The sequence below is a fragment of the Neurospora tetrasperma genome (genome assembly GCF_000213175.1).
Source record: "Neurospora tetrasperma FGSC 2508 unplaced genomic scaffold NEUTE1scaffold_1, whole genome shotgun sequence".
In the NCBI taxonomy this organism is placed as follows: Eukaryota; Fungi; Ascomycota; class Sordariomycetes; order Sordariales; family Sordariaceae; genus Neurospora; species Neurospora tetrasperma.
In genome coordinates this window covers 1,475,734-1,489,466 of record NW_009799099.1, presented here as the reverse complement: position 1 = coordinate 1,489,466, position 13,733 = coordinate 1,475,734, and the positions used below count along the sequence as shown (strand labels likewise).

At 52.2% G+C, this 13,733-nt stretch overlaps 5 protein-coding genes across 5 annotated transcripts; 4 read left to right on the top strand and 1 right to left on the bottom strand.

Annotated features, from left to right (window-relative positions):
* Nucleotides 1-159: 159 nt before the first annotated feature.
* Nucleotides 160-4,631, top strand: NEUTE1DRAFT_56896 (uncharacterized protein; the record flags this gene model as incomplete). Its single annotated transcript, XM_009848954.1, has 6 exons — nt 160-318; nt 382-1,299; nt 1,358-1,449; nt 1,635-2,839; nt 2,898-4,151; nt 4,219-4,631. 6 exons carry the CDS (start codon nt 160-162, stop codon nt 4,500-4,502), a joined length of 3,912 nt encoding a protein of 1,303 aa, XP_009847256.1.
* Nucleotides 4,632-5,358: 727 nt separating this feature from the next.
* On the top strand, nt 5,359-6,904 carry NEUTE1DRAFT_97642 (uncharacterized protein; the record flags this gene model as incomplete). The annotated part of the gene is made up of 5 exons (XM_009849449.1): nt 5,359-5,374; nt 5,450-5,966; nt 6,056-6,260; nt 6,330-6,584; nt 6,680-6,904. 5 exons carry the CDS (start codon nt 5,359-5,361, stop codon nt 6,902-6,904), a joined length of 1,218 nt encoding a protein of 405 aa, XP_009847751.1.
* A 38-nt stretch (nt 6,905-6,942) lies between these two features.
* NEUTE1DRAFT_119646 (uncharacterized protein) lies at nt 6,943-7,793 on the bottom strand (the record flags this gene model as incomplete). Its single annotated transcript, XM_009849448.1, has 3 exons — nt 6,943-7,131; nt 7,408-7,614; nt 7,714-7,793. The coding sequence occupies 2 exons, from the start codon at nt 7,591-7,593 to the stop codon at nt 7,030-7,032; spliced, it is 288 nt and encodes a 95-aa protein (XP_009847750.1).
* Nucleotides 7,794-8,596: 803 nt separating this feature from the next.
* NEUTE1DRAFT_56893 (uncharacterized protein) lies at nt 8,597-10,539 on the top strand (the record flags this gene model as incomplete). The annotated part of the gene is made up of 5 exons (XM_009848953.1): nt 8,597-8,777; nt 8,844-8,925; nt 8,996-9,095; nt 9,159-9,555; nt 9,612-10,539. Coding segments are annotated over 5 exons (1,662 nt in total), but the record flags the coding sequence as incomplete, so codon positions are not given.
* A 1,176-nt stretch (nt 10,540-11,715) lies between these two features.
* Nucleotides 11,716-12,093, top strand: NEUTE1DRAFT_17924 (uncharacterized protein; the record flags this gene model as incomplete). Its single annotated transcript, XM_009848727.1, has 1 exon — nt 11,716-12,093. A coding segment is annotated over one exon (378 nt), but the record flags the coding sequence as incomplete, so codon positions are not given.
* Nucleotides 12,094-13,733: the final 1,640 nt, after the last annotated feature.

The following is a 13,733-nucleotide window of genomic DNA, read 5'->3' as shown; positions in this document are numbered from 1 at the left end:
AGTTCGGACGACTGACTGGGTCGCGGCAAGAATCTCATATTCTTACTTGGACATTCCCCAATTGCATATCCATATCGATGCGTGCCAGTTACTTATCAAAAATTGTTTGAACTCATACATAGGGTTAACTTCGGAACAACACCGACGGACAGCGCCAACATGAACGGCGGCGATGATGCCCACCACGCTAGCTGGCGGTCATCGCAGTCTTTTGACCGCCGGCGCGCCAGTCACGATCACCGTCCAGGCCTCTACACCTTGGGCTCGAACCAGAGCAATGCGAGCATCTTTGAGGATGTCGAGATGGCACACGACGAGGTACGCATTCTCCCCCCGCGTTTGTGGTGCAGTTTGTGTTGTATCTGACATTTGCGGCAACAGCTCTACTCTGGTCCTATGGCAGAGTCGCTCCCAACCAGCGTGTCCGCATTCAACCACCGCCGAGCTCGCGCCGATTCCACCACTAGCTTCTCCTTCTACCAAGAAGACATCGACGAACATTTCGAGACAGGCGAGGTCGCATCGGTCGAAGACCTTGACGAACTACCGTTTGAAGATGACTATGAAGGCGACGTTGGCGCATCAGAGATGGGTTCATCAGACTTGGAGCGCCAAGCTCCAGACGACGATTACATGCTCAACAGACGGTCCTCAACTCAGTCAAGGAGATCTGGACATAGCAGGATTCTGCGCAGAGACAGCGGTTTATCAGCAAGCAGCGGGCATGGAGGAAACCGTACCAGCCAAAAAGTATACATGGTGAACGAAGATCTCTATATCGCCATTGCTGGATTCCGCACGAGCACTCTCGGCCTGGCTGTGTACATCCTCATATGTTTATCAACCTTTGGACTGGGCTGGCTTTTGTTTCGATGGGTACCCAGATGGCACGTCAAGCTGGTCGGACGACCATCTTCATTACGGGACTGTCAGTGGGTGGTTATTGAAAACTCATGGAACGAGATGGCCATCCTTAACGTTGACTCAAAGCCCTATGGACGTGTCCTTTCGACTGTCTTCGGAACCCCGGGTAAACTGGCCAACTATTCAATGGATGAAGACTATGACCCAATCCTTCAGGACCTCCGCATGCTCAACTACCGCTATGTGCGCTTTTTCTACCACCCGTTCAAGGATAAGTTCATTCTTTGCAATGGCTGGAAGGATCCGCTCTGGACAGACGTCCAAACAATTCGCTCTGGTATCGACAGCGACGAGAAGAGCCATCGAGATGCCGTCTTTGGGGGGAATCTAATTGACATTGAGGAAAAATCTACTTTCCGCCTCTTGGCCGACGAGGTAAGGCGTTCCTCTTCATGTCGTTGCGGCGCATACGAGCTGACATTATGACTCCAAGGTCTTCCACCCCTTCTATGTGTTCCAGATTGCCAGTTTGATATTATGGTCAGTTGATGAGTACTACTATTACGCCGTTGCTATTTTCGTCATGTCAGTTGGCAGCATTGTAGCTACTCTTATTGAAACCAAATCGACAATGAAGAGGCTACGGGAAATTTCCCGGTTCGTATGCGACGTCAGGGTGCTCAGGAATGGCTTTTGTAAGTTCGAGACTACACCCTTTCCGAGTGGTTTTGCAAGCTGCTAACATGTATAGGGCGCCACGTCTCTTCCAGTGACCTTGTACCTGGTGACATTTACGAGGTCAGCGATCCGAGTCTCGGCCAGTTTCCTGCGGACAGTCTTCTACTTGGCGGCGACTGCATCGTTAACGAGAGCATGCTCACCGGTGAATCTGTGCCAGTCTCCAAGACCCCGGCAACCGATCAGTCGCTCCGGAATTTGGACCTTGGTGCCTCTACCGTGCTTCCAGAAGTGGCGAAACACTTCTTGTTTTGCGGGACAAAGATCATCCGTGCTCGCAGGCCTCAAGATGACCACAATGAGGAGGCTGTTGCCCTCGCTCTTGTTGTCAGAACGGGATTTAACACCACCAAAGGAGCTTTGGTTCGGTCCATGCTTTTCCCTAAGCCGTCGGGCTTCAAGTTTTACCGCGATTCGTTCCGGTATATCTCTGTCATGGCATGCGTTGCAATGGTTGGGTTTGCAGCCTCGTTCATCAACTTTATACGGCTCAACCTGTCATGGCATCTCATCATTGTTCGGGCCTTGGATCTGATCACTATCGTGGTCCCTCCTGCGTTGCCTGCAACACTCACCATTGGTACAAACTTCGCACTCGGCCGTCTTAAGTCAAAGAAGATCTTCTGTATTAGCCCACAACGGGTCAATGTCGGTGGAAAACTAGACATTATGTGTTTTGACAAGACAGGAACTCTGACTGAGGAAGGCCTTGATGTTCTCGGGGTTCGGGTGGTTGATCGAACCAACAATCGGTTTAGCGACATCCTTGACAACCCAGACGATCTTGTGCCTCGTCAAGATCACGGCACCGGAATCAGAGATTCGAGCGATACGCTGAAGGCGGCACTGTACACGATGGCAACGTGCCACTCTCTCCGGTCAATAGATGATGAGCTTGTTGGTGATCCCCTGGATCTCAAGATGTTCGAGTTCACAAGATGGTCATTCGAAGAAGGACACGAGGGAGGAGGCGCTACGGATGGGGAAGAGCAAGGAACGTTGCAGCCATCCATCGCCAGGCCCCCAACCGTGGACAAGGGCTACACTGATGCCGACCGGCAAGATGCTGCGCAAAACGGGCGTGCACCATTCGAGCTGGGTGTTCTTAAGTCTTTCGAGTTTGTGTCTCAGCTCCGAAGAGCAAGTGTTATAGTTAAGACCTTTGGCCAGAAGAGCGGAGACATCTTCGTTAAAGGCGCGCCAGAGTGCATGCGAGACATTTGCAAGCCGGAATCATGTAGGTCAAGTCTTGAATGATCGGCCCTGAGAGTTACTAACGCGTGTTGAATTTTTAGTTCCCGCGGACTACGATGATCAACTCAACTATTATACGCACAAGGGATACAGAGTCATCGGCTGCGCTACCAAGCACATTCCCAAACTCAGCTGGGTAAAAGCTCAGAAAATGACGCGGCATAACGTCGAATCAGATCTGGATTTCGTCGGATTTATCATCTTCGAGAACAAGTTGAAGCCTGCAACGGCCCCGGTTTTGAAAGAGCTCGCCGAGTCGAATATCGGATCGGTCATGGTGACTGGAGATAACATTCTTACTGCGATCAGCGTTGCGCGGGAGTGCAGTCTGATTAACAAAACAGCTCACTGCTTCGTTGGTCGCTTTGTCGCCGGTCATTCAAGAGATCCTAACGCCAAGTTACAATGGGAGAGCATCGACAATCCGATTTACCAGCTGGACGACCGCACCTTGCTCCCCTTACCACCACCGCCAGAGGGAGACATCTCTCTTCCATACGACATTTCTAACCTACGGAACTATTCTTTGGCTGTCAGCGGCGATGTATTCCGATGGGTGATTGACTATGCGCCTCCAGAAGTTATGCGGAGAATGCTCGTCACTGGCAAGGTATTTGCCCGCATGTCTCCTGACGAGAAGCATGAGCTTGTTGAAAAATTGCAGAGCATAGATTACTGCTGTGGCTTCTGTGGCGACGGCGCCAACGACTGCGGCGCTTTGAAGGCCGCCGATGTCGGTATCTCACTTTCCGAGGCTGAGGCATCGGTGGCCGCTCCTTTCACATCCAGAGTGTTCGACATCCGCTGCGTCCCAGAGGTGATTCGCGAAGGCCGAGCCGCGCTTGTCACCAGCTTTAGTTGCTTCAAGTACATGAGCTTGTACTCAGCCATCCAGTTCACGTCAGTCAGCTTCCTGTACGCGTCAGCATCGAATCTGGGCGATTTTCAGTTCTTATTCATTGACTTGGCCCTCATTCTACCGATCGCCGTCTTTATGAGCTGGGCCGGCCCATTCCCAGAGCTCTGTCGTAAGAGACCGACGGCCGACCTGGTCTCTCGCAAGGTGTTGGTGCCACTTCTTGGACAAATGTTTATCTGCATCTTCATCCAAACTATGGCGTTCATCGCGGTACGCGAGCAACCCTGGTTCATCCCACCCAAGGTAGAACACGAGAAGGTCAACATTCGGAATTCTGAAAATACCGCTCTCTTTTTGACGTCCTGCTTTGAGTATATACTCGCAGGGGTGGTTCTCAATGCGGGCAGGCCCTTCAGGCAACCTCCCTGGAACAACTGTACGTTTCCCCCATTCAAGTTTTGACTGTCACTTACCTAATCACATACGCTAACTTTTGTTCATAGGGCCCTTCGTTGCTGCGATTGCTGCCACTCTTGCGTTCACGGAATACATGATCCTCGGTCCGGCTGCCGGGCTGGTGAGTCTGATGGACCTTACTCCCATCAGCTGGGACTTCAAGATGTTCATATTTACCCTGGGCATCATGTATTTCGTTCTGGCTTGGGTTGGCGAGCACGTCATGTTCCAACGGCTTGCGCGCTTGATTGGAAAGGCCAGTCAGTCGTTGACCAGAGAGCCCAAGAAGAGGAAGGAGTATAAGGTCATCTTGGAGAGGATGATCTGCTAACTGAGGGATGTCGTCTCTCTCCCACTTTTGACACTTTGTATATACGAACGTAGGCCTGGACGGCGCCGAGGCGTTTCAGGCATGGATAGGAATGTCTTCGTCCCCCGGTGAGTTTTCAGGCTCCAAGCAAGCGTATCTAGTCAAAGATTCGACTATATCCGCGTTCACCTTGTAATCACGGCCCTTATCATACCCTATCCGAAGCGTTCCTGCTTTTGGAGGATCTTCTACGCAATACCGTGTGCTCATCTTTGTTTTATCCCAGCTTTTTGTGACCTCGAATCTAGACCCATCCCAAGCCATCCCATCCCAACTCTTCATAATCAATCATGTGTTGAGTGCTTGCCTCTAATGTAAAGACGACGCATTCCCCGCCCGGGAAGGAACATGATGAGACACGTTAACTTGCTCAACTCTCACCATTCCCCGTTCCAAACGACGCGTTTTGCGGCCGCGATTGCTGGGCGGTAGTATCTCGTGCTTTCATCGCACCTTCCGTTGAAAGGAAGCCACAAGTGGTCAACTCAGAAGACTGGAAGGCGTTACTCACCGCACTTGTCCATCTATCAAGAACTCAGTCCTTGAGCAGTCCTGCCTCGTTCTTTCTGTTTTCCTCCAGCAACACACTCGAGCATCCACAACAAAATCCTATAGAAACCTCGTTGTCTCCGAAAGAACGCGGTCATGTCTTTACCATAGCAGCAACTACCACTCACTCGTTCTTTTAGCTCGTCGCACACACACCTAGAGGATATCTCCCACTCACGCTTCACTCTCCCTCTAGGACACGTCCACCGTCCAGCGTCCACACGGACTGTAGCATCCTGTTTAACACCAACGTTCAACACCAGACGAGATGTTCCCCTTTATCAGTGAGTACATGTTGACATTCTGCTCACCACACATATGTGGATTTAGGAGATCCGGTCTGACATGGGTTCCTGTAGGCAAGCTTCTCGACAACCTCAATGACACTTGGTGCGACAGTATCCTGGACAGCGGTGTCCTCCCGCATGCTGTCATTCGCGTGCTCATCCGCAGGGAGCTGCGCCGTCGCCTCGATGAGATCACTCCTCCCTTTCCGGACAAGGTCATCGCCACAGTGTCTGCCAAGGGCAATTCCAGCCTGAAAGCCAAACTCGAAGAAATGGCTCCGCCCAAGATTGCTCTCCTCCCGGGCGTCCTTGCTCCCATCTCGCGCTGGTCCGAGACTCTGGCGTACAAGATGAACTTCTTCGAGACTGTTCGCCATCAGCCCATCGCTATCGAGACGGACGCCGCAAACAGACAAAACTACGAGATCGCCACAGGAATCATGGCGAACATGCTTGGTCCCAGGATCAAGTATAGCTGCTCATATTACCCCACCGGCAATGAGTCATTGGGAGAGGCCGAGGAGAAGATGCTTGACCTCTACATCGAGAGGCTGGGTTTGGAGGCTGGCATGAGGTTCCTGGATCTCGGGTCAGTTCACTATCACTCATGAAGATCGGACTAAACATTCTACGCATGAGTTGCAAACACGAAGAAGAAAGAGCCTAACCCAGTCATAGATGCGGTTGGGGAGCTGCCGTCTTGTACTTCGCCGAGAAGATTCCAGGCATGGAGGTCGTAGGCTTCTCCAATTCACGCACTCAGAAGGAGTACATCGACGCCAAGGCAAAGGAGTTGGGCCTGATGAATGTTCGGATCATCACTGGAAATTGTACCGACTATGAATTTGAGCGCGACTATTTCGACCGGGCGTTGTCCGTCGAGGTGAGCAATCAATTGGGGTTTTCTCCAAGATACTTTTAAGAAGTAGTGATTGACATGAAGGCCCTAAAGCTGTTCGAGCACATGAAGAATTACGAAGGTCTGATGGCCAAGATGTCGAGAGCCCTTCGTCCCGGTGGCCAGCTTCTCGTCCACCACTTCTGCCACCGTACGACGCCGTACCATTACGAGGATGGATGGATGGCACGCACTTTCTTCACTGGAGGAACCATGCCCTCATCAGATCTCCTTCTGTACTTCCAGAAGGACCTGGTCATCAAGAAGCACTGGTGGATCAATGGATACCACTACTCGAAGTCTCTCGAGGTAAAAATACCGACTCGGACCCCTCGATGCTTTGAAGAGCGTAACATGTACATTTGGACCCGAGACAGGGGCTAACACATAAAACTTTCACACAGCATTGGCTCGAGAACACCATGGCCAGAAAGGAGAGGATGATGCCGCACCTGGCAGAGACATACGGCGAGGAAAAGGCCGTCGTTTGGCACAACCGTTGGCAGATCTTCCACCTGGCCAGCTCGGAAATGTTCAAGACGGACGGAGGCGACACGTGGGGGGTCACCCATGCTTTGTTCGAAAAGCCAGATATGGCAATGCAGGTGTTCGGCTTGCTAGCCCTTTGAAGCCAGAACTTGAGAGTGTGTGAAGGTCAACATGGTCAGAAGTTCCCATGAATGATTGGTGAAGGTTAACATGGCGTACATAGAGATCACACGTCATGTCTATCCCCTTTATATAGTTATTTCATTCAAGATGCGCCTGACTGTTGTACTGACGCGATCCGCGGCCTGTCTTCAGACCTGATGAATGATGACTGATGATGACGCCCTTCTGTTATACGGGCCGATACCTGTTCTGTTGGTCCAGTTCCCATGCCAGTCGATGATGTTCTGTTCCAGCCACCATGTCGCTTCGTAGAAGTCTTAACGCAGTCCTTATAGTCACTTCCACGTCGTTGAAGATTCGCGTCGATACCATTCCTTCAGTGATCCCAAGGGTGCTTCAAGCCGAGGAGAACGGCCCCGTCCTTCTTTGCCCGGTACATGATCTGGTAAACGCATAGGGCGAGCACGAGTCAGTTACTTGTCCGGGATACGCAAGATTCGTGATGACAAGGAAGTTTTACCCAGAACCACATCGATGCACCAAGGCCAATGCTCAGGAATTGGTAGATGGGTTTGCTGTGGTTGGGAGGCACGCGGTACCACCATTTCCCTTGCAACCTCTGGTGCAGCGTGCGCGGCTGGAACTCGGGCCCGTGAGGGTAGTTATCGGGGCGAGGTACTCGCTCGAATTCTCCATCGCCTGCCATTGTGTGGAATATGCAGTAGCCCTTTTTTTCCCAAGGACAATTTGGTGTTTGTTAGTTATTCAATTGCGCATTCACACAGACATGATCCAGGTGGGTTGGTGGTGGTGGTGGAGCTCTCACCTTGTGGTTCTGACGGGAGGGCGTGGGTTTTGCGACGATGGGGGGAGACCGGAGATGGAGTCGTCCGTCCTTTGGGATCCTGACCACCTGGGGCTACGTACCACTGGAGGATGCGTGGTTGTAAGTAGCGAGGTACCTCTACCTTTTTGAGGTTCTCAATCATTGGCTGCCTGAATTCTGAGGCTACAGATTTTGCTGTCACTTGTGGAAGGGATAAAGGGTACGAAGGTACAAGCGATGAGTTGGAGACGTCATGGTCTGCATAGAGGTACCTCTTGCCCACCCATCGGCTTTTTACCGCTCGAGGTTCCCGTCGCTTGGAAGACGCGCTAGGTACGGGCGGGTAGAACTGCCCTGTGGAAGCTTCGTTGAGAGGTACGTACCGCTACGGTTACGGCCTGGGTTTGGGGTACTTTCCGCTGTGAGCTCGTGCATTGTACACACGCTAAGCATGGACCCGATACGGGGGCCGGCCTGCCACTACTAGGGTACCGTAGGTAGAGCGCGCCTCCAGTCTTGTGAAGGCGACGGGGCATTTTGTTCCCTTCCAGCCGAATATATCACAAAGTCCAAGAATGAAAACCAAAGGTGAACCCCCAAACACCAACCGGCAAATTCGCATGTCGCTTCATGTCTTTGCTTTACACCTGACAGCACAAACTGCCAGGTAACTCACCAACAGCCGGCAGACACAGGGCAACCGACGCTTGCGCAAAGGGACAGAGGATTCCTTCCATCCTCCTGTTTCCCTTCTGCTTTTGCAACCGGAAAACCAAACGCCGACGATATCCATACACGAAGCCAAACAACGTCCCGCAGCTTCCAACACAACACTGGCCTTTGGCCCCTCAACCTCAAGCGAGTGTCGCCAAAAAGATTTCATACAAATAAGAAGAAGAGTGCTACACGATGAGCATCGACGAGGCAAAGGAGGGCGGCGGAGGCCCTGTCATGTCTCCTCGCGCTTTTGCGCTTGCGCACCAGAGGGACAGGGGCAGCTTCGTGGGCTGCTCTAGGATTGCCGACTATGAAGTCCTGGGTAAACTGGGCGAGGGTACCTTTGGGTATGTGTTCATCGTGTGTTTTTCCAGAGCAATCATTGCGATTATTGACACTACTATCCTGCTCAGTGAGGTTCACCGCGCGAGGTCGAGGAAAACGGGCGCCCTGGTTGCACTCAAGAAGATCATCATGCACAACGAGAGAGATGGGGTTCGTCACCGCGCTTGCCCTTCGATTCGGTCTTGGTTTCGACGGTCTCTAACGTTGACTTGCCCATCAGTTCCCCATCACTGCTCTTCGAGAAATCAAGTTGCTCAAGCTTCTCTCGCACAAAAACGTCTTGCGCCTAGAGGAGATGGCGATTGAGCATCCACCCAGAAGTAGGTCAACCTGCCATGAGCTACAATGACGATGGCCCTTACTAAAGCAAACACTGTCATCAGCCGACAAGCGAACAAGACCTATCGTATACATGGTCACACCCTACATGGACCACGATTTATCCGGCTTGCTCGATAACCCGTCAGTTCGCTTCACAGAACCACAAGTCAAATGTTACTTGCTGCAGTTGCTAGAAGGTCTCAAGTATTTGCACGCGAACCACATTCTGCACAGAGATATGAAGGCGGCCAATCTTCTCATCAACAACAAGGGTGTACTACAGATTGCCGACTTTGGTCTAGCAAGGCATTACGAGGGCGACATTCCCCAACCCGGGAAGGGAAGTGGCGAGGGGAAGCGTGACTACACTAGCTTGGTGGTGACCAGATGGTACCGCCCTCCCGAGCTTCTGATGCATCTCAAAAGGTATACCACAGCGATAGATATGTGGGGTGTTGGGTAAGGCTAGACCTGTTCCCTAGATGCGCTCTCGTTCATGCTAACAACCATTACAGATGCGTATTCGCAGAGATGCTGGAGGGAAAGCCAGTCCTACAGGGCGAAAGCGATCTTCACCAGTTAGAGCTTGTTTGGGACCTCTGCGGAACACCATCTGAGGAGACGATGCCGGGATGGAGGGCGTTACCCGGTGGCCAGGCATTCTCGTCAAAGCCTAGGCCAGGAAATCTGGCACGCAGATTTGAGAAGCACGGGCCCGTGGTTATTTCGCTGCTTAAGGAGCTGTTCAAGCTTGACTGGAGATCACGCATCAACGCGATTGATGCTCTCAACCACCCATATTTCCGGACTGCGCCACTACCAGCTCTACCTGGCGATTTACCAACGTTCGAGGAGAGTCACGAATTCGACAGGCGCAAGTTTCAAGACAGGAAAGCGGCATTGCCACCTGCGCCTAAGGGAGGCACAGTGGGCCGCGGGGCTGTTGTTAATAGCCAAGGCCCAGATACCGGATTTAGCGGTAGGGATGGTTACGGCGGTGGTGGTCGTAATGGGGCAAACGGCGGCAGATACCCGCCATACCACCGTGGTCCCCCACCAGGCGACGAGCGAGTTCCCTCGTGGCATAGTGCACGGGGATTGCCTCCACGACCTCCGATGCCCGCAGACTACCATGGCAGCGGGCCGATGGACCACACCGATGGGTACCGTGACCGTCCACCACGTAGAGGTCCCGGTGGACCGCCCGGAGGGGGAGGTGGTCCGAGCAACGTAGACACTTACATCCCCAGCTACGACCGCGACGGACCCGCGCCGCGCCGAGAGGACTGGCGCCGCCGTGATGACTGGGATGACAGACGAGGTGGAGTGGACCGGGATAGGAGACGGCCAGAATATGACGTTAGGAGCCGGGACAGCAGGACGAGGAGCCGAACACGCAGCAGATCCCCAGTCCGTGACCGCGATCGAGGTCGGGACCGCGATGCTTATGCGCGAAGATAGAGTTCTTCGCTTGGTGTAGAAAGCTCTGATAGTTGCCATGCCGAGAGCCATAGGAGTAACTCGGAGGAAGAAGAGTGCAGTACATCTAATGGGTATGACGGTGATAGGCCCAACGGGGATGAGTGGGACAGTAATAAGCCTGATAGGAGTGAGCGGGACAATACCTCTAAATCTGAGGAAGGGTATTCCGAATCACCTCTATGGGTGTGACAGCGATATGCCCACTTGGATTTCTAGTGAGAGTTATGGACCTAGCGAAGATGATGGAACGACATCGAGACGACCAGAATAGGTCCTAGAGGACATGTGATAAATAGCGCTCGTGCTGCTAGAAGTGGAACTCCAAAAAGCGTTACAATCAAGGAGGGAGAATGCAGGCTGTCCTCGAGGCCACGAGAGTCGGGGTGCAAACTGAAGTAGGTTGTTTGGTTGACCTACAAGACCCTCTTCCCTGTCTCTTGTCTAGCTTGTTCATTTGATACTAGGCATTTAGGGGAGTGGAAAGCTCAGTACAGACTGCCCAGACGACAAGTGTGGTTATCAGCGATATGCGTTTATCGAGGTGGGTCCCTGATGGGTACATACAACAGAAAATCGTGTAAAAGCAGACAGACGTATGCAAACATCATCGCAGCATGTCTTATCCTGGATGCAGCTAGCTAGGATGTTTCTGACCTTTGAAAAGGAATAATTCGAGATGTCTAATGTGGTGATTGAGATTCCAGCATGTGGAAGGGTAATGTCAAAATTATCAGATGTTGTAGTTCAGATGAAATGCAGCAAGTTCGAAACATTCATTTCGGATCGCAAACGGCTCGCGACTCAAAATCTTCCACTTACAACTTCACAGAATCTATCATCCTTACTACTGGCTATGCAAACTCCAAAGCAGTCACTTCAATCTCAACTCTGATCATATCTCATCGATACCAGCGTTCGGAACGTTGACCTCCATTCGCATACAAAGAGAAAGAGAAAAATAACAGAAAGAGTGCTAAAGCGAAGCAGCAACAATCTCAAATCACCAACTTAATCGAATCTACCTTCTCAAACACAACTACCACCACCACGACCAAGACACTCGAAATGTCAACAGAAATGGATATCGACCCTCCCACCACCACCACCACCACCACTACCAAACCCACCAAATCATCAAAATCCCAGACCCTCACCCAAACAACCATTCGCTCCCCCGTCTTCTCCTACGCCCACCTCTCTTTGGTTTCCCCCTTCCCATCCTCCTCCCAAAACACCCCCTCCCTCGACACCCTAACCGCCCGGCACTACCTGACCACCGCCCTCCGCCAATTCCTCGGCGACACCGGCGCCTCGCTGGCCATCGACATGTTGCTAGTCGAGGGCACCGAGTGCTGGGTTCGCGTGCCTAGGGAGGATTTGGCGGCTTTTGCGGCGGCGGTCACTGCTTACCCGGGCCATAATGTGGGAGGGGAAGAACAGATGTTGATGAGGGTGGTGGGGTGTGGGGATTGGTTGGGGGCGTTGGTGGGGAGGGAGGGGGAAGGGAGAGTTTGGGGGTGAGGCTTGAGAATGGGCATGAGGTGTGAGATTTTGTTGGGAGGGATTATTTCAGTTGTCTTGGAGAAGGAGGGCCGTTTTGTCCAGGAGTTGGGAAGAGAGGATTGCAGTGAATGGGAAGAGCTCCTGGGCTGGACGGCTAGGAGAGTTCTGTGGCAGGAAGAGGTCGAGGCTGAGTACTTACCAGACTGTAGCTACGGCAGCTTCAGGAAAGGGAAAATGTGAGGAAGATGGAGGGAGATGACTGTATACTCGTCCTGGTTCAACGGCCATCTCTGTGGAGAAAGAATTGGCTTAAATCGGTACAGCCCTCGCGGCGAATGATCTGGGTCAGCGACTGTACACGAGGTTCCAAGAGCGTCATACGGACTACTCGCTCCCATCTCTGTGTGCGGTACATAATTGTGATGGTCCCGTATGAGAAGACAGAAGACTCGGCTTTTACGCAAAGGTCGCGGATCCATGCAGACGGAGTTATGAACGAGGCAACATCGAGATTGTCGATTGGCAAACTAGAAGATATCATCACTATGGAATCCAAATAACACCAGAAGGAACATATATCATCAAGACAAGAAGAAGAAGAACCCTAACACCATAACCCCGATACTCCTGCGCGCGACGCCTAATCACATGCAATCGAAAGCCTAAACAGAACCATTTTCCTTGCAAAACATGCCCGATCTACGCAGCATCCCGAGGTATTCACGCCGTTTTATTTTCTGTTGTGCTATACAAATACATCCAACTTTTACATCAGCGACGACATGACAGAGCTTTGCGCATATGCCTAAGAAAAAGGGTTAGTTTTAGTACGGTAGCGACAGTCACAGAGGTCAAGAAGACTCACCATGGGCTTAATATTGGGATGCGGCACGGCATCGAACTGCGAGAACTTCAACTTGTAATCGGGACCGATGTTGATGTAAGCGCCCTTGTTCTCCGTCATATCGCAGTACTTGGGCGCCGAGAAGACGGTGATGCACTTTCCGTCGTGCTCCTCCTCGTAACCGTCCATGCGAACCTCGTGACTGCGGATGATGGCCTCCAAACCGTTCTTGTCGCAGAAACGCTTGGTAACGTCGGGACCGAACTGCATGCCAACACCGCGCTTGCTGGGGCCGCGACCAGGGAACGGCTGGGGATCTGTCCAGAGCATCTCCATCATGAGACCAGCCTGACCGGGCTGCTTCTGCTTGTGACGGTCGAGCTTGCGGATGTCGTCGAGCGTGACGTTGTCGTCCGAGAAGAGACCGCCGTGGAGGACGAGGAACTTCTTGCCAATCAACGTGGCGAGCGGGAGGGCCGAGAAACTTTCCGAAAAGAGCTTGTAGGTTCTGGGAAGAGAAGAAGGTTAGATATGTCAGCTGGTGTGTGCTCGAAAATTCAGGATGTCGCATAACGAATGGGCGCAAAGAGTTCGACTCGCTTACCTCTCGTTGTACTTGTGCTTGCACTCGCCCTCGAAGCCATACACCCTGTTCATGTCGTCTGTCTCGTGGTTTCCGCGGTTGATGAAGAAGCCGTTTGGCCTTAACCACTTGTAGGCATAAAGGAGGAGGGCAATTTCGGTCGACCAGGAACCTCTGTCAACGAAGTCGCCGTTAAACAAGTAGTAGTGCTTATCGCTAGGGAAA